Source organism: Camelina sativa, chromosome 12 (assembly GCF_030686135.1).
Source record: "Camelina sativa cultivar CO46 ecotype springtype chromosome 12, ASM3068613v1".
Classification (NCBI taxonomy): Eukaryota; Viridiplantae; Streptophyta; class Magnoliopsida; order Brassicales; family Brassicaceae; genus Camelina; species Camelina sativa.
In genome coordinates this window covers 41200134-41220504 of record NC_141891.1, presented here as the reverse complement: position 1 = coordinate 41220504, position 20371 = coordinate 41200134, and the positions used below count along the sequence as shown (strand labels likewise).

The following is a 20371-nucleotide window of genomic DNA, read 5'->3' as shown; positions in this document are numbered from 1 at the left end:
TTAATTATTACTGGTGAAACACTTTGGCCATCTCTTCTCTCTTCTTTCTCTCTGAAACTCGATTGGAAACCTTACATTCGATCCTAATTTATTTGTCTCTTCTTTCACTCTCTTTCCATCTCAATCCGTCTTAGAGGAAAAAAAAGAATTAAAAGAGAAATAGATCGATTAGGTTGAATTTCTCGTTAAACAGCCATTTCTTCTCTCTTCTTTCACTCTCCTTTCTTCTTCTTCTCCGACTTGAGTTGCTCGGCGATAGGAGACGAGAAGCCGGCGACTGTGATGGCCAATCGTGGAAGAGATCGAGAGCTTTTGATTCTCGTTGCTGATACCGGTGACAAAGAGACGATGGTTCTCCTTTCGAAGCCTTCTTCTTCTTCCTCTGCTTCTTCTCTCTTCTGTCTCGCTGAAACTTGATCTGAAACCCGTTCTGAAACTCGATTCGAAACTCGATCCCAATTTGTTTGTCAAATCTTTCACTCTCGATCCCTCTCAGTTTACAATCTCTTCTGAACTCGACAATGGCGGCTTCCCTTCTTCTCAATCATATTTTGCAAAGTAGTAGCTCGATCTCTCTCCGTCGGGTCGTCGCACGGTTTCAGGTCCAATTTGCTTTTGATTTTCAGACTTGATTATTTGCTTATCACTTATTAGACTTGCTATTGTAAGAACTCTTGTTGATTAGAAGTGATGACATGCCTTTTAGATTCTGTGTGGAGTTGTAAGATGATATATTTCATGAGTACAATATCTATAGAAATTGACTTGTATCTTGTTGCTCATGTTTCTTCTTTGAATATCTGATTTTGGTTTCTCATTGTGAAACAGGGTGATACATTCAACAATTCTCATTTCACAGACTCAAGGCTCAATACATTCAACAAATCTCGGTGATTATTCTTCTTTTCCTGTTGAGAAAATTACTCGACAGATTATATGAAGCTTTGTTATATTCTTGATGGAGGAAAACTGATAATGTAAGGCATGGCTTAAACAGTGTCAGTGAGTCTAGCTTTGATGATTGGGAATTTTCTGGATTTTGTGGTTACTCTATTCATTCTTGTTTTTGATTAGTCAATGATTCCAAAATTTGTTGATTTGGCAAAATAAATTTGTTGAGGCAATGAGATGGCAGCGACTATGATATCTGTTTTAGTTTCTAAAATTTGTGAAAGTTGCTGTCTGCTGACTCTTGGAATTGAGAGTTCCAGTTCCAGATTTAGATTGAGGTCTTGTGATTGTTAACTGCTGGACAAGAAGTCGAGTATAGACTATGGGATCCTTGCTACAGGTTATACGTTCCGATCTCTAGTTTTTCTAACAATTTATGTCTCTGTCTATGCCTTCTTGATTTAAGCTCTTTGTATAATATTTTGACTGGATGCTTTTCTTATAATATTTGTCATTAGCATTAACTAGCCCTGTTCTCATCCGATGGATCTGTGATAACGGCTTTTATCTATTGATTTTGAAACAGAATCACCAGAAAGAGAGTGAGTTCCTTTAGCAAAGAACAAAAAACACTTATTAAGGAACTACACGAGAAGTAAGTGTCAAATCCTCATCTGCATAATCTCTTTATGTGCATCAATTTTAATGACTGTTATTTTCTACTGTGTCTATGTGCAGGTTCAAAAACCAATACTGAAAGGAAAAACTTGTGGCTTTACTTTAGAAATTTAAGCTTTGGATACTTGATTTAATGACTTGACTACTCCCTTTGGATATTTTGTTTACTTTAAAATGTTAAGCTTTAAATATTTGATTCAAGACCAAATAAAAAGGAAAAAAAAAATACTTTGATTCAATGACTACTCCCTGGAATATGTTTCGACAATGTTTATTTTTATGGTTTTAATTTCATTAGACTGTACATTTAGAAGTACATACAACTACCTTTAAATTGCTAACCAAGAAAAACCTCAAATACGACAAATTAATATGTGGAATTAACCGTGTAGTTAATATTTCTAAATTGGACAACTAAAGCATGAATTATTCTATAATTTCAATGAATACTTTGACAATTTAAAAACAAACTACGTATTAATTAAATTAGGTTCAATCTTAAACATATTTTATTAATTAAATTAATGAAATACAAATAAAACCATCGAACACAAAATTTTAAAAATATATAGACATATATATAATACATAACACAAAATTAAAATATATATACAAGTAACTTTTTTTTTTTTGGGTCAAACATATATACAAGTAACTATGGATTATACAATTAACTAATGTAACATGTAATCAAAAAATATACTAATATACTAATGTCTCATAGGTTCATAATTTCTAAACATAATTTAAGTGAAAAGTTTTAATGTTTTTTATTGCATTAAATTTATTTTGTTAATTGAAAATAGTGAAATGTGTTTCAAGATTGAACCATATATCCTTAATGGTTTAGGGTTTAGGGTATAGGGTTTAGGGTATAGAGTTTAGGGTTTAGAGTTCAATCTTGAAACAAAATTCATTATTTATAAATTAACAAAATAAAATGTATTAAAAATTATTTTGTAATAATAATAACATAAAATATGAATAAATATAATATTACAAATATACAAATTAATTATAAAAATCAGTTATGTGTAACATATATATATTTTAATACATTTTCAATCTTTTTAATATATATATATATATCTTGTTACTTATATATTAATCTCTAAATTATCAATTCAATTATCATATATATTCAAACCTAAAATTCTCAATTCCTAAAACTTAAATTCCAAACCCTACATTATAAAGTCTAAACCTTTAATACTCATACATCAAAACTAAACAAAAAATTATAAAACTAAATAAAAAAACAAAATAAAGGAGAAAACTCTTATTGGCTAATCCATAGAGACGCGGATTGGACTTTGGCTTATCCTCCACCGTTGATGAGTTAAATCTAACGGCTAAAATCTTCTTTTTTTTTTTTTCGTTTGGTTAAAACTTCTTCCCCTTGTCTTTATCATCTCTTTCATTATCTTCTTCTTCTTCTTCTTCGAAATTCTTCGAAACCCTACCCAGAACCAAAAACCAAGCGATCTAAAGCCTCATATCACGATGGATTCGCCGTGACCAACGTTGGCGGGAACAGATCGAGTTTCGTTGAAACATCAACGGGGAACCCATTGAGCCACACGTGAGACTTTTCACCTTCTTATTTCCATAGATCTGATTCTAAGGTTCTAGCTCAAAATTCAGGGTTGAAATCGCCGTTGCTCGCTGTTTTGTCATCCCTTTTGCACGTTGCTGTGTTTGTTGATGCTCTGATTGATGTTGAGTTGTGATATTATGTTATGTTAGTTGTGATATTATTTATCATATTACTTTGTTTTTATATAGAGCTCTGATTCGTGCTTGCTTCTTCTGTCTAGTACGCATATGCTTTTCATTCTCTTGTTGCAGGTAGTGTTTATAAGTTTATATATGTACTCTATTAGGGTTTTGTGTTGCATTTTTGATAATGTAGGGATGACCATGTCTTGTGTATATCTGAGATCGTTCTTGAAATTCTTGTTTTATCTTGAGACGGTATAAATTTGTGTAGCTATTAATGAATTTTTTGGATTGTGTGTTTATGTTATAGTGGGATGATGGTACAAGATCCTAAGAAACCAAAAGATGTTGATGAACTATTTGACCAAGCGAGGTAGTCAGCTAAAGACATACCTGTTGAATCATCAAGATCAGCTTCTAGGAGCTTCAGTGGTGCTGCACGATTGTTGTCTGGTGAAACCGTTTCCTCTACACCTCAGCAACAACAGCAAGACCGGCCTCAGATGGTTATGCACACTATTACTTTCTGTTTGAATGGTTTCACCGTTGATGATGGTCCATTGAGGGGGTTTAATGACCCTGAAAACAAAGACTTTATGGAGGTAATATCAAAAAATTTCTCTTATCACCATGTAACTCAATTTGACCAGTGTATTCTGCAAGAGTTAAATAATAGGCTTCTTCTGGAATCATTGTTATTTCAGTGATATAAATTTATTTTCATGCCTAGTTATTGAGCAGCTGATTCTTGTCACGATTCACTTGGATACTTTTGAATCTTTAATCATTGTTCTGTTTTATGCTAGAAGACAATTTCGGTTAGTCTTTCTCTTTACTGATTAAGTTCTATGATATTTGCTTGGAATTACAATAAAGTATTAACCTTTGTGTGTTTATGTATGTATGTGTATTGACTCTTGGAGATTGTTTATATGCAGAAAAGAGGAAAGCTGAAAGCTTAAGAAGAACAGAGCAAAAGAGCAAAGAACGATGAAGAGCTGTCGTGAGTTGTGAAGGACAAAGAGAGACAAGTCTAAAAGAGATTGTGGGCTATAGCAGTCCAAGAAGTCACCTTTTCCTGTCCAAGAAGTCGATGATTTGGATGATGAAGCTTGTGATGATGATAGTGTTTATGTTAGGGATGATTGTGAAGGCATGTTAGTGGTAGATTGATAGGTGTTTGTGTTTTTTTGTAAACAATGAAATTTGTTATAGTTTTCTAAACACTTAATTTTATATATTTTGTATTAATTTTAATTGTTTTTAACAAATATTCAAAATAAAATTTTTATTTTAAATAACAAATAATTTGTAATTCTTTTTAATAAAATTTTTTTGAATAATTTAAAAACAAATTAATAACACGAAGCATTTGCTATTTTTGCTATAGGTAAAATCAAATTAATGATTTTTAATAATATTTGTATAACGTTATTATAAATATTAACAATTGCACAGCAGACAATGCTATCGTTGTATAGTTAGTTATAGCACACCAACAATCCGCTATTAAAAGTGTCCGACCTACTATAACGGGCGATCTTAGAGCGTTTTAGGAAACGCTATAATTGTGAACTCATAGCGTTTAACAGCCGCTATTAATACCCACATTTCCTGTAGTGAGTCAACGGAAAAATTGATGTTTGAAATGATCTAGAACAAAGTTTATGATTTAAATTGCCGAAATTTGAAAGTTTGTGGTTTAAATGACATTTTTCCCAGTAATTATTTATTCGATTTATTTATATAATATTTTTAGTTAAATATTTATAATTTTTCCTAGACAATAAGTCATCCTATACTCTATTTACTTGGATAGAGAATAACCGGGAAAAAAAATCTTCAATGCTTTTATGGGTATTTAATTTTTTTATAGTTTATATCTGTTTTAAAAATAATCTTTTATTGCGTTAAATATGTTGTATAGTTATTTTCTTTTGGTCTTTCATCAAGTTTCTATTGATTGATTTATATATCATGCATACAAAATTTAGTACCCCGACATTTTAAACAAATGTAATACTGAATCCTATAATAGAAAGGTAAACTTAACATCAAATTAGCTAGGTGAATAATAATACCTTTTTATTTTATCAAGCATAAACTTTTATTTCGTATAACATCATTACATAATTGTTATGACGATAAACACTCGTAATGACATGATTTAGTTTTTGAACTTGGCTTCAAGGTCCTTGACAACATTGACATCTAACTTAAACGCCTGAGCTAAAATCTCTGGATTAATCGGGGGCGTTGACCCAAACACAGTATCTGCGATCGTGATAACACCAGCGTTCTGACTACTCAGTCCAGCAAAGGCTACGGCAGGGGTCTTACCGACATTCACTTGAAAATGGATCATTCCTATGGGGAACACGAACACGTCGCCGGGGTGCAGCATTTTGGCAAATAGACGGTTATTGTCTTGATTGGAAGAGACAAACCCGACATACAATGTTCCCTCGAGAAGAACAAGGATCTCAGTGGCACGAGGGTGTGTGTGAGGCGGGTTTTGGCCATATGGTGCATAGTCGATGCGGACCAAGGATATTCCCATAGTGTTTAGCCCTGGAATCTGATCGACATTGACCGTTGTCACATTAGATTTGACATCATTAACAGTATTACCTGCCTCGTTGAGCCCGGAGAAGAAGAAATCTTCTGGCTTCGCTTGCTTGGGATCCTTACAGAACTTGCCATTCACAAAAACTGAAAGTAGAAATATTGAGTTGGAAAGCATATATTACAAATGGAATTTAATCATAATAAAGGAGAACGGCAAAAATATAATCAGCCTAATTTTTTACGCACCACCATTTTTGGGATCATCAATGGCTACACAGAAGTCTTGGAGTGGACTTGGATCGTAAGCTTTGGCAAAGGAAATTACCAAAGCAGATAAGGTAATCAGGATGAGACACTTGGAAACCTTCATGTTTTTAAACAACGAGTTCTGTTAATGCTTTCTAAAGATCTTTTATATGTGTGTGTGTTGTTTGTGAATTGAGAAGTATTTGAGCTCAGGATTTATAAGGCAAAAGCGCATATCATATTTGACGTAGTCCGAAGTAATTCTATAGATTTCTAAGTCGCATGTTTCAAAGTGGCAGTTCAAAAAACGTTTAACAAGTCTATCTATAACTTAATCTATTTTTTTTGTTGAATTTGGATTTGCATGCACTACTATTTATTGATTTGAAATGTTGTTTTTTTGTACATGACCTTCTAGATTCAAGTCCGATAGAATATATGTACGTGTATGAATGATTGGCCAAGAATTTTATAAATTTTAGAGAAAGCTTTAACAATTTTTTGTTTCTGGAGTAGTAGCAGTTTAATGGCAAATGCCACCATAAGTTGGTAAATGCACCTCACCATCCAGAACATTTGCGAAGAGTTGTGTATGACTAAATCAATCACAAATTTTTCATTTCTTTTCTAAATCCAACATATTACAGATTTTGTTTTTCAATATATATATCACAGATTTATTACATGGTTTCTAGCTATATCTTAGATAGAGTTCAACTTATTTTGCAAATCTGCTATGACTTACGTAAAACTAGAGCGTATTTTATGTACGGTATTTATGATGACTACGTCAAATTTACCAAAGACTTTGCTTAATCTGCCTATAAGCATATTTACAGCAAACGCGAACAAGTCTTTTATGTAAATAAATCTGCTTTTCGTTTGGACTGATTGCTATATGTAGTTAAAATAATTTTTAAATATCGGTTGATAAATTAGGTGGTAAGAAAATGTTTAGGTGCATTCATCTTGGTTATTTTCAAAATTAATTAGTCTTTTTGAAATACTATTCTCTCTTATAAACCACCACAAGGAAAATGTTATTCATTGGTCTTTTTCGAATACTTTAAAGCAGGACAAATATTGGGTAAACATCTCAGTCTTTACCAACTACCACAAGGACAAAAGTAGTGAACAAATTTCCAGGAAGGTCTCATAAAAGTCAACCATTTCAATTTGTGTTCATCCTTTTCCAACAAGATACGCTTCATACAACTCTTAATCAAAATGATACTTTGTTTTCGGAAAAAATGAAACTTTGATTATGTCCAATTCCTTTGAACGCATGGTGATTCACTTGGGTTTTTTTTGGATTTCTACTTTTATTTAATTATGAAAGTTTTTTTTTTTTTTTACAGGTGAAAAGTTTTTTTTCCCTTCATTAGCAGTTTATGATTTTGGATGTAATTTTAGTAGTAAATTGATGCATGATAGATCTCTATGAAAGTTAATTTTTCTGTTTTCTGGTTCGTTTATCTTTTGTAGCAACTTTAAATTTAATAAAGATCACATTAGGTATCCATGATAAGCAATATCGTAACGATCTGATTTTTAAATTGACTGGATTTATCCTTGTAAGTTTTTTAAATATATATCTTAAATAACGTATTTCATAAGGGTTTGAACTTGAGTGGCATCATAGCAATGTCTTTTTTTTTTGGCAGAAGAGAGAGAGTTTAACTCCCAAACTTTATTAAGAAATTAAAAGCTTAAATACAAACATGTCTTGAAATCGCATGCCCAACAGAATCTTGCAGTACAAGTGCAGCAACAGTCGAAGGACTAGAGTCAAACAAATGAAATCCTAGCTGTAAAGAAAATGCATAGTTCGCTAACTCATCAGCAACACGATTAGCCTTCCTATGTGCGTGCACAATACGGACCACCCAGTCCCTAGAAATGAAAGCCATGGCACAGACGTACCAGAAAAGACAGCGCATGAGCCTCGCTAATCTCAGCCCGTAAAAACCCCACCACTATCTCAGAATCCACCTCCAACTCATGCCGTTCCACCCATCTTTCCCAAGCAATAACTAGTCGAGAATAGACTCTCCATAGTTCAGCCATCGGAGCTGAATAGATACCAATATGTTAAAAAAAACCAGCCTGCCACTCTCCCATCTCATTCCGCAAGACACCCCCTGCAGCGACCAATCCTGGGTTTCCCTTTGACCCACCATCTATATTCACCTTCTACCATCCGAGTGGTGGATATGACCAGCTTATCAAATGTTCCTCCCTTAAGGGGACCTTTGAACCTTGCTTCTGTGCTCGATGCGCAGTTCCGACCTCAGCCGCCAGGTCCTTTAAAAATCTCACCCGATCATGGCATTTACCTTGCACTCCAAACACATTCTCACACCTCCATTTCCAACCCCACCAAAAGAGTTCACGAGAAGAACCTTTGTAGCTTCCTCGCTGGCACTAAACGCTCCCAAACTCTACACATTGTAGGACAGTCACACAAAATATGCAAGATAGTTTCTTCTACATCTTTGCAGAATGTACATATCGCCGAGTCAGTTAAATGTCATCGAAACCGCTCTGCATTAGACATGAGGGCTTGATGACCAACTAACCACAAGAACACTTTCACCCGTTTTGGTGTCACGATGCTCCAAATTCGATCCCAAAACTTATCAGCCTGTCGTCCCTCCACATTCACACAGGTAAGCAAAGTATACGCTGACCGCACTGTAAATTGTCCCTGCGCATCCGCTGCCCAAGATAAAACATCCTTAGCTCCGTTCAAAGAGTCTAACATGAAAGCCCCCAACCACAGCCTGATATTCTCTGAAATCCATGGCGTTATACTACTCATTGACCAGCCCCTCCCATTCCCCCATAAATCACTAGCTAGCTTATCAACTCTATCCATAGGAACCCCCACAGTACTCAACTCCACGAGTGATTGATTCATCAACCACTTATCTTTCTAGAACCAAATTTTTCGTCCATCTCCCGAAGCCCATCCATAACCTGGTAACACCACTTCCTTAATACCAACCGCCACGCTGCGCCAGGTAGAGGACCATGTATTCTTAGGAGTCAGCCAATTGATTGCATGAATATCCCCCACCTGATACTTACTCCTTAACACACGAGACCATAGACTCATTTGATCATTTAACAAGCGCCACCCTACTTTAGCAAGTAAAGCCTTGTTCATGTCCTGCAGTCGTTTAATACCAAGGTCCCCTTCCTTCCTAGGAGCACACACACGGTCCCAGGATATCATATGTTGCTTCCACCTTCAAAGAACTACCCCAAAGAAAAGATCTTGACACTTTCTCCAATTCATTTAACAGCGACTTTGCTAATGAGATAACACTCATGGTGTGGATTGCACTTCACCGAAAGTTGTTTTAGTCAACCTCTTTTGTAGGATAGGCATTCATGCCTAAATCCGTTGTGGACTTAATCCCACTCTCCTCTGATATAAGTGTCTGCAAATCCCGTGAAACTTTCTTGGAGAAATACATCTTGGATTTCTCAAGACTCACTTTATGTCCTGAAGCATAACAGAACTGTTCTAGTATCCCTCGAATGACCCTGATCTGTGCCACCGAAGCCTCTGCAAATAGTATCAAGTCATCTGCGAAGCAAATGTGCGAGAGGGAAGGACCTCCTTTTGACAGGCGTATCGGCTTCCACTGCTTCACACTGATTGCTCTGTCAATCATTTGGCAAAGGTTTTCCAAACACAATACAAATAAGTAAGGAGACAAATGATCCCCTTGTTGCAGCCCTCGAGAAGTTTTGAAGGATTCTGTCATTTCACCATTCCACAAAATGTTCATTGATGGATCTTGACACATTTCATGATCCACCGAATCCATAAATTTGACAAGCCTGCAGATATAAGAGTATCCTCTAAAAAACCCATCTCACACGATCATAAGCCTTCTCCGGATCAAGTTTAAGCAACATCCAAGCCTTTCGACCCTTCTTTTTCCTCATAGAATGAACCACCTCCTGAACTATAACAATGTTATCAATGCTTAAATGGCCAGATATAAAACTAGACTGAGCAGGCCCTATCAGTTTCGAGATCACCAGCTTCAATCTTGACACCATCGCCTTTGTTATTACTTTGAAAATAACATTACAAAGGCTAATAGGGCGGAATTGTGTTACCCATTCTGGCTTGGCAACCTTCGGTATCAAGCATACTAACGTATTATTCAATCCTAGTGGGAACTCTCCTGTTTGGAAAAACTGCAACACAAGACGCAGTACTGACTCTCCCACAACTGTCCAACAACTTTTGTAAAAGATACGCTGGAACCCATCTGATCCCGGAGCTTTGTAAGCACCCATGCTACCGATAGCCGCTTCCACCTCAGACGAGTAATTGGTTTGCTAAGGCTAAGCTTCTCATCCCATGTAAGTAGCTAAAACCCCTCCCGTGGAAGGCATGTAACCACCAAATCAACATCAACCAACGAATACAGCCGTTTATAGTATTCAACCGCCATGTATTCCAACTCCTTCGAATCTGTCACCCAAACCCCCAAATCATTCTTCAAAGCTTCCACCCGATTACAACATCTCCTGATAATAATGGAAGTATGAAAAAGACTTGTATTCCGATCACCAAATGCAACCCACTTCTCTCGTGATTTTTGGAACTAGAGAACTTCCTCCTGCTTCATAACTATATCAAGGTCATGGATCAGACTGTCCTCCTTATGAAGCAGTTCATCCGTCTGCGTTACATCCAATAAGTCTTGCACTTCCTTAATCTCCATCAGCAACTTCTCTTTCCGTTGATAAACATCCCCGAATACCTCTTTATTCCATTTCTTCATGGTCTTTTTCAAAGCATCCAGCGCCTTTGTGGTAGATAGATCACGTCTCCAAAACATCTCCAATAATTCCTTTAAGCTCCTATGACTCAAACAAGCTGCTTCAAAATGAAATGGTCACCGTCTAGGATCCCTGTCCACCGTAAGGCTCAGTTGAACATAAACCGGGCATGATCTAAAGCCAAAAATGGTAAGTGAGAGACTATCGCCTCCTGCCACTTAAGTCTAGCCTGTGCACAACACAAAACCCTATCCAGTCGTTTAGCTACAAAATGCTGAGCTATCTTCCCTCTTCTCCAGGTAAACTTGTTCCCTCGAAAGCCCAAATCTATCAAGGACTCAGAGTTAATCCAATCCCCAAACGAAAGAGAATCAGCCGACAACTACCCATTCCTTTCCGATCTCTCATCTACTCGAACGATAGTATTGAAATCGCCTCCCACAATCACAGGACCATCAACCCAAACCATCGTATCATGAAGCTTAGCCCATAAACCGCTCCTTCTACTTACTGTAGGAGCTGCGTATACTGCAATAACATGAATCACCTCAACACCATTCACTACACGGGCATGAATGAATTGATCAGAGGACTCAATGATATCCACCATACCAATCTCCCTTCTCCACAACAACCATAAGCCACCACTCTGCCCATTAGCGTCTACCTGAAATGTATGATCGAAACCGAGCCCCTGACAGATGCGACTCGCGTTATCCCCACCAGCATGAGTCTCAAACACAGCTAGCAAGTCCGTATCAAACTTCTTCAACAAATAACGAATCAAATGGTGGAATTGAAGTTTATTTGCCCCTCGGCAATTCCAAAATAAACAGTTTATATCGAATTCATAGAAAGACACCAGAACCACCGGGAAACTCTGTTACACAGACGAAGACTCCATCGCTCCACCCAACAAGTCATCCTGCAACCCACCTATACGAATCCCCCCATTACCATGAATCACCGACTTCTCCGCCAAGGGCTCCTCAGTTCTCCCTCCCCCAATTACCTCTGCCGCCGTTGCGTCGCCACCGAAAACAAAGGCTCCACCCGGCCTCCCCATGTTATCCAGCTTAACCCGTAGAAGTTTCTCATTCGATGTTCACGACGAAGTTTCAATCTGGTTTCCAAAAATCAGACCCTTACCAGGCTTGCTTAATCTGCATTGTTTCATCTTTGGCCCATTAACGACCCCCTTGTTCTTATGGGCTTTGTTATCATTAGGCCCATTCCGGCCCAAAATTTTTCCTTTACTTCTCTGATCTTGCGTATCATGCTTCCCAAACTGCAAGATCGGAACCACCCTCATGTTTTCCTTATTCGACTCAGTTTGAATATTCTCTTGCGCAGAATCTGCAAGAATCGTAGTTCAATCCAAACCCCCAAATTTATTGTAAACAGTAATATTCGCAATATCTTTTGGTAAGATCTCCCAGAGATTGCACCCAAATCGCCCCGTCGAACCCCCAGCCGCAAAAGCAGCCACCTACTGTGGCAAACCTGCTTTTGGACCACCTTTATGAACCTCAGTGAAACCATCATCTGGCGTACCCACCGTCCCAGTCGCAATGCCTTCCTCTCGTGGAGACAGAGTAACAGTCTCTTTCACAATCACACGGCGAGGACAGACGTGCACCAAGTGCCCATAAATGCCACAACAGGAACAAATGTTTGTCAGACCCTCATATGAAACGAAATACCGTTTGCCATTCACCTGAACCGTACCCTTCAATGGCCTTCACAAATCTACTTCAATGCAAACCCGAGCAAAACGAGCTCTATCAAAATTGAGCGTAGTCAGATCAACGCGAATAGCTGTCGCCAGACCTCTAGCAATATCCATGAGAATTCGCTGGTGATAAAAATTCAGTGGGAGATTAGACAAACGAACCCACTGGTTCACCATCCTCCCCACTCGGAAAATCTAGGCTTACTTGTGAATCCACAAAATTTCAATCTAGAACAGCCTCCAGCGACAAACTCCCACTCCCCAGACTACCCTTCATCTTACTCACTCATAAGCTCTCATGATCCAGCGGATCCCCTACCAGAGTGTTCTTGTCTCCGAGATCCATCATAGCCGTGTCAAATGCCACCATCTCCGAAATCGCCATTTCGGTTAATTGCAAAGCTATTTATTCAAGGGCCCGTTCGGCGTCATAGCAATGTCTTAATCATTTTTGTAATCGTTTATGTTCTTGCCCCATTCCTTTTCTAATAAATTCATCTCATACTTCAAAAAATTATTTTCACTCCATAAAATACTCTATTTGGCACATTCATACACGTACACATAAACTATTAGATGGAAGGCATACTTTGTTTTGGAATATGCTTTTTGAATTGAAGTGTCATTTTCCTTGAGTATTTGTATCCTTCTAACAACTCTTAAGATTTTATCAAGTATCCACCTCTTGATTATGCATTGCTGACAATAGGAAAATGTTAGACAAAATCAATATAAGAAAAGGACAATTTAAATATAAAATTAGGTGAACCAAATCGTTTTATTTTATTTTGTTAAGCATAACATTTTTATGATACGTATTACATTGTTATTTAACTGTTACAGTGACAAAGACTCTTAAAATATATAGACTCAATTCTTGGATGGAAACTTGGCCTCAAGGTCTTTGACGACATTGACATCTAACTGAAACGCCTGAGCCAGAACTTCTGGATAAATGGGAGGCTTCGATCCAAACACTGTGTTTGCAATTGTGATGACACCAGCGTTCTGGCTACTCAGTCCCGCAAAGGCAACAGCAGGGGTCTTCCCAATATTCACTTGAAAATGAACCATGCCTATGGGGAACACAAACACGTCTCCAGGGTGCAAAATTTTGGCGAATAGACGATTATTATCTTGATTGGAAGAGACAAACCCGACATATAGAGTTCCCTCGATAAGGACAAGGATCTCAGTGGCACGAGGGTGCGTGTGAGGCGGGTTTTGGCCATAAGGCGCATAGTCTATGCGGACCAAGGATATTCCCATAGTGTTTAGCCCTGGAATTTGATCGACGTTGACCGTTGTAACGTTGGATTTGACATCATTATCAGTGTTTCCTGCATGGTTGAGGCCTGAGAAGAAGAAATCGTCTGCCTTTGCTTGCTTCGTGTCCTTACAAAACTTACCATTCACAAAAACTGCAAGCAGAAATATTGATTCGAAAGCATATATTATTACTTCGATTTTAATCATAATAAAGGATAACAGTAAGTAGAGAATTAAAGAAACGTCGTCTTTTTATATTATTCATACCACCATTGTTGAGGTTACCAACGGCCACACAGAAGTCTTGGAGTGGACTTGGATCATAAGCATTGGAAAAGGGAATGACCAATGCCAACGTAATAAAAGAGATAATAAACTGAGAGACCTTCATTTTTTTTTTATACTAATATTGCGTTTTTATGATTTGCTATATGAAGCATGAGTGCTTACTATTTATAGGGCAAGAACGTATGTTATGTTTGACGTGGTCCAAAGTCATTTGTATCTAGGACTAGGATGTTTCAAAGTGGCAGTTAGAATGTTTAACAAGTCTATCGTTAATTAAATTGGATTATTTGCATGACACACCACCGCGTGTTATAGGAAAAAAAAATTATGTTTGGAATTATATAAGTAGAATAAGCAGTAGGTAATGAACTGAATAAGTGGAATGTGACGAACAAATACTTAAACGGTAATAACAATATAGGTTAGTGGGATAGGAAAATATGTTTATATAATAAGTTGATGGTTTTAGCTATTTAAAATATATATTTTCCTACTTAATTAATTAGGATTATTTTCTCTTACGAAAATGTAAGACTGAATCAATATAAGAAAAGTAAAGTTACTACTAAAATATCAAATTTACGTGGAAAGCAATAACTAGTTGGTGAATAAATATCTCTATTTTGAACTAATCGGCAACATCAAGAAAACAAGAAACCGTGCTTCAATTTGTTTGTATCTTCTTTCAACAAGATACTTTGAACATCAAGTTCGCATTATTCGCTCATGTTTCTTTTTTTCTTAATTCTTCTCAAGGTTAATTTGGTATGCACAGAAATTTAATATGCCGACAATACTAAAACGTAAGATTAGATTTATATGCGAAAAACAAATGGCCATATTATTAAATAGAAATTAGGTGAACATCATTTTTTACTTTATAAGACATGATTATTTCTTAGTATTGCATTTGTAAGTGAGTGTTACAATGATAAACACTCTATATAACAATTTATATTAAGGTACTGTGGACCCAAACTTGGCTTCAATTTCTTCAACGATACTTGCATCAACCTGGAAAGCCTTGGCGAGAAGCTCTGGATAAATCTGAGGGTTTGACCCGAACACAGCGTTTGCAATTGTGATGACACCAGCATTCTGACTACTCAATCCAGCAAAAGCAACTGCTGGAACTTTGTCAATATTCACCTGAAAATGGATCATTCCTATGGGAAACACAAAAACATCACCTGGGTGCAATACTCTGGCGAATAACCTGTTTTCGTTTTGATTGGAAGCGATAAAACCAACGTATAATGTTCCTTGGACAAGGACAAGTATTTCTGAGCCACGAGGGTGCGTGTGTGGGGGATTTTGGCCGTATGGCGCGTAGTCTATGCGGACCAATGATATTCCCATGGTGTTTAGCCCTGGGATCTGATCAACATTAACTGTCGTCACATTTGAGCCAACTTGATTATTGGTGTTCCCGGGCATGTTGAGGCCTGAGAAGAAAAAATCTTTTGCATCGGATAGCGTTGGATCTTTACAGAATCGACCATTCACAAAAACTGCATGTAGAAATATAGTTTCAAAGATTTTATATCATTACAACGTCGTCAAAGTTAATCATAAGAACGAAATTACAGAAATATATAAACAGAGGTTTCTTTTTGTACCGCCATTTAAGTCATCAGTGGCCACACAGAAGTCTTGTAGTGGACTGGATCATAAGCATTGGCAAAGGAGATGACTAAAGCAATTATGGCAACAGGGATGAGAGATTGAGAAACCCTCATTTTTTTCTTTTTCAAACAGAAGGTTTAAGTGAATACTCTCTCTCTAAATTTTGTTATGCATGTGTTGATGGTGAATGGTCAGTGATTTAAAATTTATAGGACAAGGAGCATAAGTCATATCTGACATGGATGCACTAAAATTAAATGTTTAATGGCATTACACAGAGTTTGGTGGACTTTAAGTTAGAAGAGAGCATTTTAGAGGAATAAAGACTAGTAGTTGGAATTCCATTAGGAAGATTGGCCAAATGTTGATGAGTAGATGTCAAAGAACATAAAAGCCATAACGTTAGGAGAGAGTCCCACGATTACTTAATTGACCTTTTCGATAAAATCGGATTTGTATTATTATGTAACGCACGACCAAAAGTGTCATAGGGAGAATTTAGGTTTCACAACCAAATGTTAATTTATAAATATTTTACTGTTTTTGGGTACGACTAAATTTATGAAAAATATATAAGCTAGAGAATTTATAGAGAATATTTACAGAATACCATTTTCTTTTTTTCCTTCCATTCGCATATTAAGATAACGTATATAGTATCTGAACTTTGTTAGTAACAAATTGTTACATAGGATACAATCAGTACCTTGTCCTAATGTCACGCGTCTTTTGGACAGGTAAGACCTAAATAATTGACTTAACAAAAGAAATATGATCATCTCAATTTTTCACAGGGAAACAGAAAAAACAAGAAAGCCAACCACCACCATTACCAGGTTTAGAACCATCCGGGTACAAACCAGACTTCGAGTCGGGTCTTGATATATCTGTTTTCCCACTTTCACTCTTCACGTTTAGTGATTTCTTTCTGTCTTGTTGGTACTCTGGTAATCTACAGAAAGAGAGAGAACAGGTTTAGAAAACTAAAACCAACAGAGCTCATTATAAGCATAACTCATTCAAAACCGAGTTTCCGGTCCAACAAATCTTGGTTCTGACTAAGTAAACCGGTATGGAGGATTGAACAACAACTTACGTGGGAAATGCGAATGAAGCTGCGCTGTTATTACTGGTGTCGGACCGATAAGATTTGGCCGGAGAAACCGGAATTTGTTGAGGTTCATCTTGTTTAGGAGCGGTTTTTGGTATGATTTCTCTTGGTCGAGCGTCTGTGGAAGTGATTTTGTGATCGATGTTGTTGTTGTTGTAGTTGTTGTTGTTGATATAGGAAGCAGAATATTCGAAATTGGTGAGTTCTCCAGATTTATACATTGTGGAGAAACTTTGGTCTCCCATGTGAATACTGAACAAAGATTCATTCGATTGTACACTCCAATCTTGTTTAGGAGTTATCGTAGGTGCGAAAACCGAAGGTGGAATCCGGTCCGGTTCATATCCTGATTTTGTTTCCCGGTCCATTTTTGTATCTGTCTACAAAATAAAAATAAAAATATTAGATATCAATGTATGTGTTTAGATTTTGTAACCAAAGAAAGAACTCTCATCACCTTTGATCAAGTTGAAGCTGAGAGTTCTTCAAGAACCTAAATGCTGAAAAGAACAAATTCTTTAATTCTTTGTAAAAAGTTACGTGTGGAAAATTAAAGCAAAGCTGTGTCCTCATTAATAATGTCTAATTTTTCGTTGAATAACAAAACGTAATTAAACTGACTAACTAATCTCCATTACAAAGTTAATTACTAAGAAAACAATTTGGACTTCAGTTATAAGTTATAACCAGAAAACTGTTTGTTAGAAACTTGGACAAATTAAAGGCTGGGAGGCTAACTCGGAGCTGTTATTAATTATAATAATGCATCATAAAGTTTTTTTTTTTTTTTTTTTTTTTTTTTTTTTTGACAACAAAAGATCAGCTCAAACGAGCCAATTGGTTGGGAAATCGTTTACAAATAAAACTTGGTGCGGAGATGTACGCGCTTGGCGTGCCAAAGAATCCGCCCTTACATTAGCATTTCTAGAAATTAGAGATAAAGAGAAAGAAGAGAATTCCTCCCTATCAGTCTTGATGTCGTCAAGGTACGCCGAGAACGCTGGCCAGTCGGAAGGGGAAGACACCATCTTCACCAAGTCTGAGCAGTCGGTATAAAAAGCCACCTCTCTGAAGTCATGCCCAATCATGCAGCGCATCGCCCAAAGGAACGCTTCAACTTCAGAATGTAATGGAGATAGACTTCGTCGGAAATTCTTGGCACCCAAAAACGGCAAACCTGTCTGGGCGGAGGTACAACACCATCCAGCACCTGCATACAAATCCCCTGCTTTCCAAGATCCATCTATGAAGCATCGGTATCCCGAAAAAACCGAAGGAAGGGAGGTTGTGGCCACCCTAGCCGGGGTCTCCAAAACTGCTGGAATGGTGGGATATGACACCGGGTCGTCCTCGACCTGAGCCTTCTGCCACGCTGCAGCTTCACCCTCTGCTAAGCTAACAATATCCTCCGGCCGCTCCACAATATTTTCAAAAACACGTGCATTCCGTGCTTTCCAAATAAACCACATAAGCCACGGTAACGCCACGGAAATGCATCATAAAGTGTTACTGCTATTTTAATGAGAATTTTTTATAAATGTTCATTTTGAGATACTTCTATTAAAAACTACATTTTTTGAATGTTTTTATTTTTATCCTATTTTAGACAATTACAATATATTAAATTAATTTTTATAATTTTTTTAAAAGTTTGGGTTCTTTATTGTATATATAGAGTATTGTTTTAAGTATAGTTTTAAGAGGATAATGTTTAGTATTTGGGATTTAGAATTTAGTCATTTTTTATATTAAAAAGAAATATTTTTGAAAATGGACAACATGAAAATGTATTTTTCAAAAATGACATATAAAAAAGGTATTTTCAAAAATAACTCAATTGTAGTCTGATAACTCTTTTTTCTCTTAAAGAATTAACTTTATTATAATTAGGAACTCTTTAATGTTACAACCTTTTAACGTATGAAGAGGTATATTTGCATATGAAAATAATTGTGTATAGATATAATATATTATAGTGAAAATAGACTAGTTTGACACAAATTTGGTAATTAATTGCTAGATTAACATTCCTTTCTACTCTTTTACTAGAATGACACAAATTTTATGTAAAAAAACTAAAAGCCCTTAAATTTCTAATTTTAATACTTTTTAATTAAAATCAGAAAAAAACAAATTAAAAAAAAAAACAGAAAATCTATAATGTAAAATAAGGAAAAAAAATAATACTAAAAGAGATGAGGAGGAACAAGACGTTGGGGGTGGTGAAAACCAATGGTGGATCTAATTAGTCATGTTATGGTTGTGGCCAGTTTCTTTGGAGGTGGGCCAATTCAAGACAGATCCGAGAAAAGAAAATAGGAGAAGCAATCTGAGTTCCATAGCCAGCGTTGTTGTGTTGTGGCTGTGTTGTTATCAGAAAAGAGAACTAGATGTGGGGAGGAGAGAAAGAACGAGTTGCGGGGAGGATATAAAGAACGAGTTGTTGAGGAGGTGGTGGACTACCAATTTATTAATATACTTGGTGCTTCCCCACGCAACGCGTGGGTTGTGGTGTAGTCGGCACTTTCTTGTTTTTTTTGGTCTTTTTCGTTTTCTCTTTTGTATTATTTCATTTTAATTAGGTATATATGGGCTTTGCAGTTACTTGTATTAATACACTATATGTTTATACAATTTCGTTTTGATGTGTACAATTGTGGCATTTATTTTTTGTGAATTATGAGGATGTTGTTTCTTGCTTTTGAGGATCCAATCTTATCATTGACTGATATTGTTTCCAATACGTTTATTGTATTTTAGATTTCTAATTAACTGCTTAATTAAACCCTTCATACGTTGATGTTGCAATAATAAGTTATTTTTTAAAAGTAATTATCTTTCGTGTAAGTGATTATGTTTGTATGTCCATGTTTTGGTCTAATATCAATAAGATCGTTTCTGTTTTTCTTTAGTTGGCTTTGAAACCAATTTTGAGTTAAGCAAATAATGGGTCGAATTATGGTGTTAATAAGTAATATAGATTCTTATGTATATATATTGTATATATGTGACAATAAGTTTAGCTAACTAAAAAATTTTGTAATATTTAAATATAATATTGAACATATATATATATATATATATTTATTTATTTGTGGGAGGAATGTATGGAATTATTGGATAAAATTTATTTTTGAGTTAAATAACCTTTTATGCCTTTAAAGTGAGTTTAATATTATTAAATTTTCATATATGTCATTACTTTTTTTTAAAAGGAATACCAAGTGTTTCCTTCCAAATTTGAAGTGACATAGTGTTTTAGTTTTCTTATATGATTTTATGAACTTCAATGTAAAGGTTTTTCAAAGTAATAAGTACACTCACATTGATTGAATTATAAAATTTGGAGAAATGTTTATTTCGATTAATCATCTGCTCTTTTAAATATATTAAATAAGTATGTTATTGTTCCTACAAATAGGACAACATATATT

General features: G+C 36.1%; 5 protein-coding genes and 1 long non-coding RNA gene across 6 annotated transcripts; 1 reads left to right on the top strand and 5 right to left on the bottom strand.

Moving 5' to 3' along the window:
• Window positions 1-5: 5 nt before the first annotated feature.
• On the top strand, window positions 6-1808 carry LOC147933428 (uncharacterized). The gene is made up of 4 exons (XR_015575204.1): window positions 6-602; window positions 829-890; window positions 1478-1546; window positions 1630-1808. It is a non-coding gene; the product is annotated as an uncharacterized LOC147933428 (long non-coding RNA).
• Window positions 1809-5352: 3544 nt separating this feature from the next.
• Window positions 5353-6425, bottom strand: LOC104732931 (germin-like protein subfamily 1 member 13). The gene is made up of 2 exons (XM_010452535.3): window positions 6103-6425; window positions 5353-6000 (listed from the first exon to the last, which is right to left on the bottom strand). The coding sequence occupies exons 1-2, from the start codon at window positions 6224-6226 to the stop codon at window positions 5456-5458; spliced, it is 669 nt and encodes a 222-aa protein (XP_010450837.1). The 5' UTR covers window positions 6227-6425; the 3' UTR covers window positions 5353-5455.
• Window positions 6426-10733: 4308 nt separating this feature from the next.
• LOC147933427 (uncharacterized) lies at window positions 10734-11977 on the bottom strand. Its single transcript, XM_087477452.1, has 3 exons — window positions 11869-11977; window positions 11298-11724; window positions 10734-10992 (listed from the first exon to the last, which is right to left on the bottom strand). Exons 1-3 carry the CDS (start codon window positions 11975-11977, stop codon window positions 10734-10736), a joined length of 795 nt encoding a protein of 264 aa, XP_087333578.1.
• Window positions 11978-13402: 1425 nt separating this feature from the next.
• On the bottom strand, window positions 13403-14343 carry LOC104732930 (germin-like protein subfamily 1 member 13). Its single transcript, XM_010452534.2, has 2 exons — window positions 14180-14343; window positions 13403-14064 (listed from the first exon to the last, which is right to left on the bottom strand). Exons 1-2 carry the CDS (start codon window positions 14301-14303, stop codon window positions 13514-13516), a joined length of 675 nt encoding a protein of 224 aa, XP_010450836.1. The 5' UTR covers window positions 14304-14343; the 3' UTR covers window positions 13403-13513.
• A 671-nt stretch (window positions 14344-15014) lies between these two features.
• Window positions 15015-16000, bottom strand: LOC104732929 (germin-like protein subfamily 1 member 18). Its single transcript, XM_010452533.3, has 2 exons — window positions 15820-16000; window positions 15015-15711 (listed from the first exon to the last, which is right to left on the bottom strand). The coding sequence occupies exon 2, from the start codon at window positions 15635-15637 to the stop codon at window positions 15158-15160; it is 480 nt and encodes a 159-aa protein (XP_010450835.2). The 5' UTR covers window positions 15638-15711; window positions 15820-16000; the 3' UTR covers window positions 15015-15157.
• A 606-nt stretch (window positions 16001-16606) lies between these two features.
• LOC104734022 (uncharacterized) lies at window positions 16607-17305 on the bottom strand. Its single transcript, XM_010453532.2, has 2 exons — window positions 16923-17305; window positions 16607-16778 (listed from the first exon to the last, which is right to left on the bottom strand). The coding sequence occupies exons 1-2, from the start codon at window positions 17303-17305 to the stop codon at window positions 16607-16609; spliced, it is 555 nt and encodes a 184-aa protein (XP_010451834.2).
• Window positions 17306-20371: the final 3066 nt, after the last annotated feature.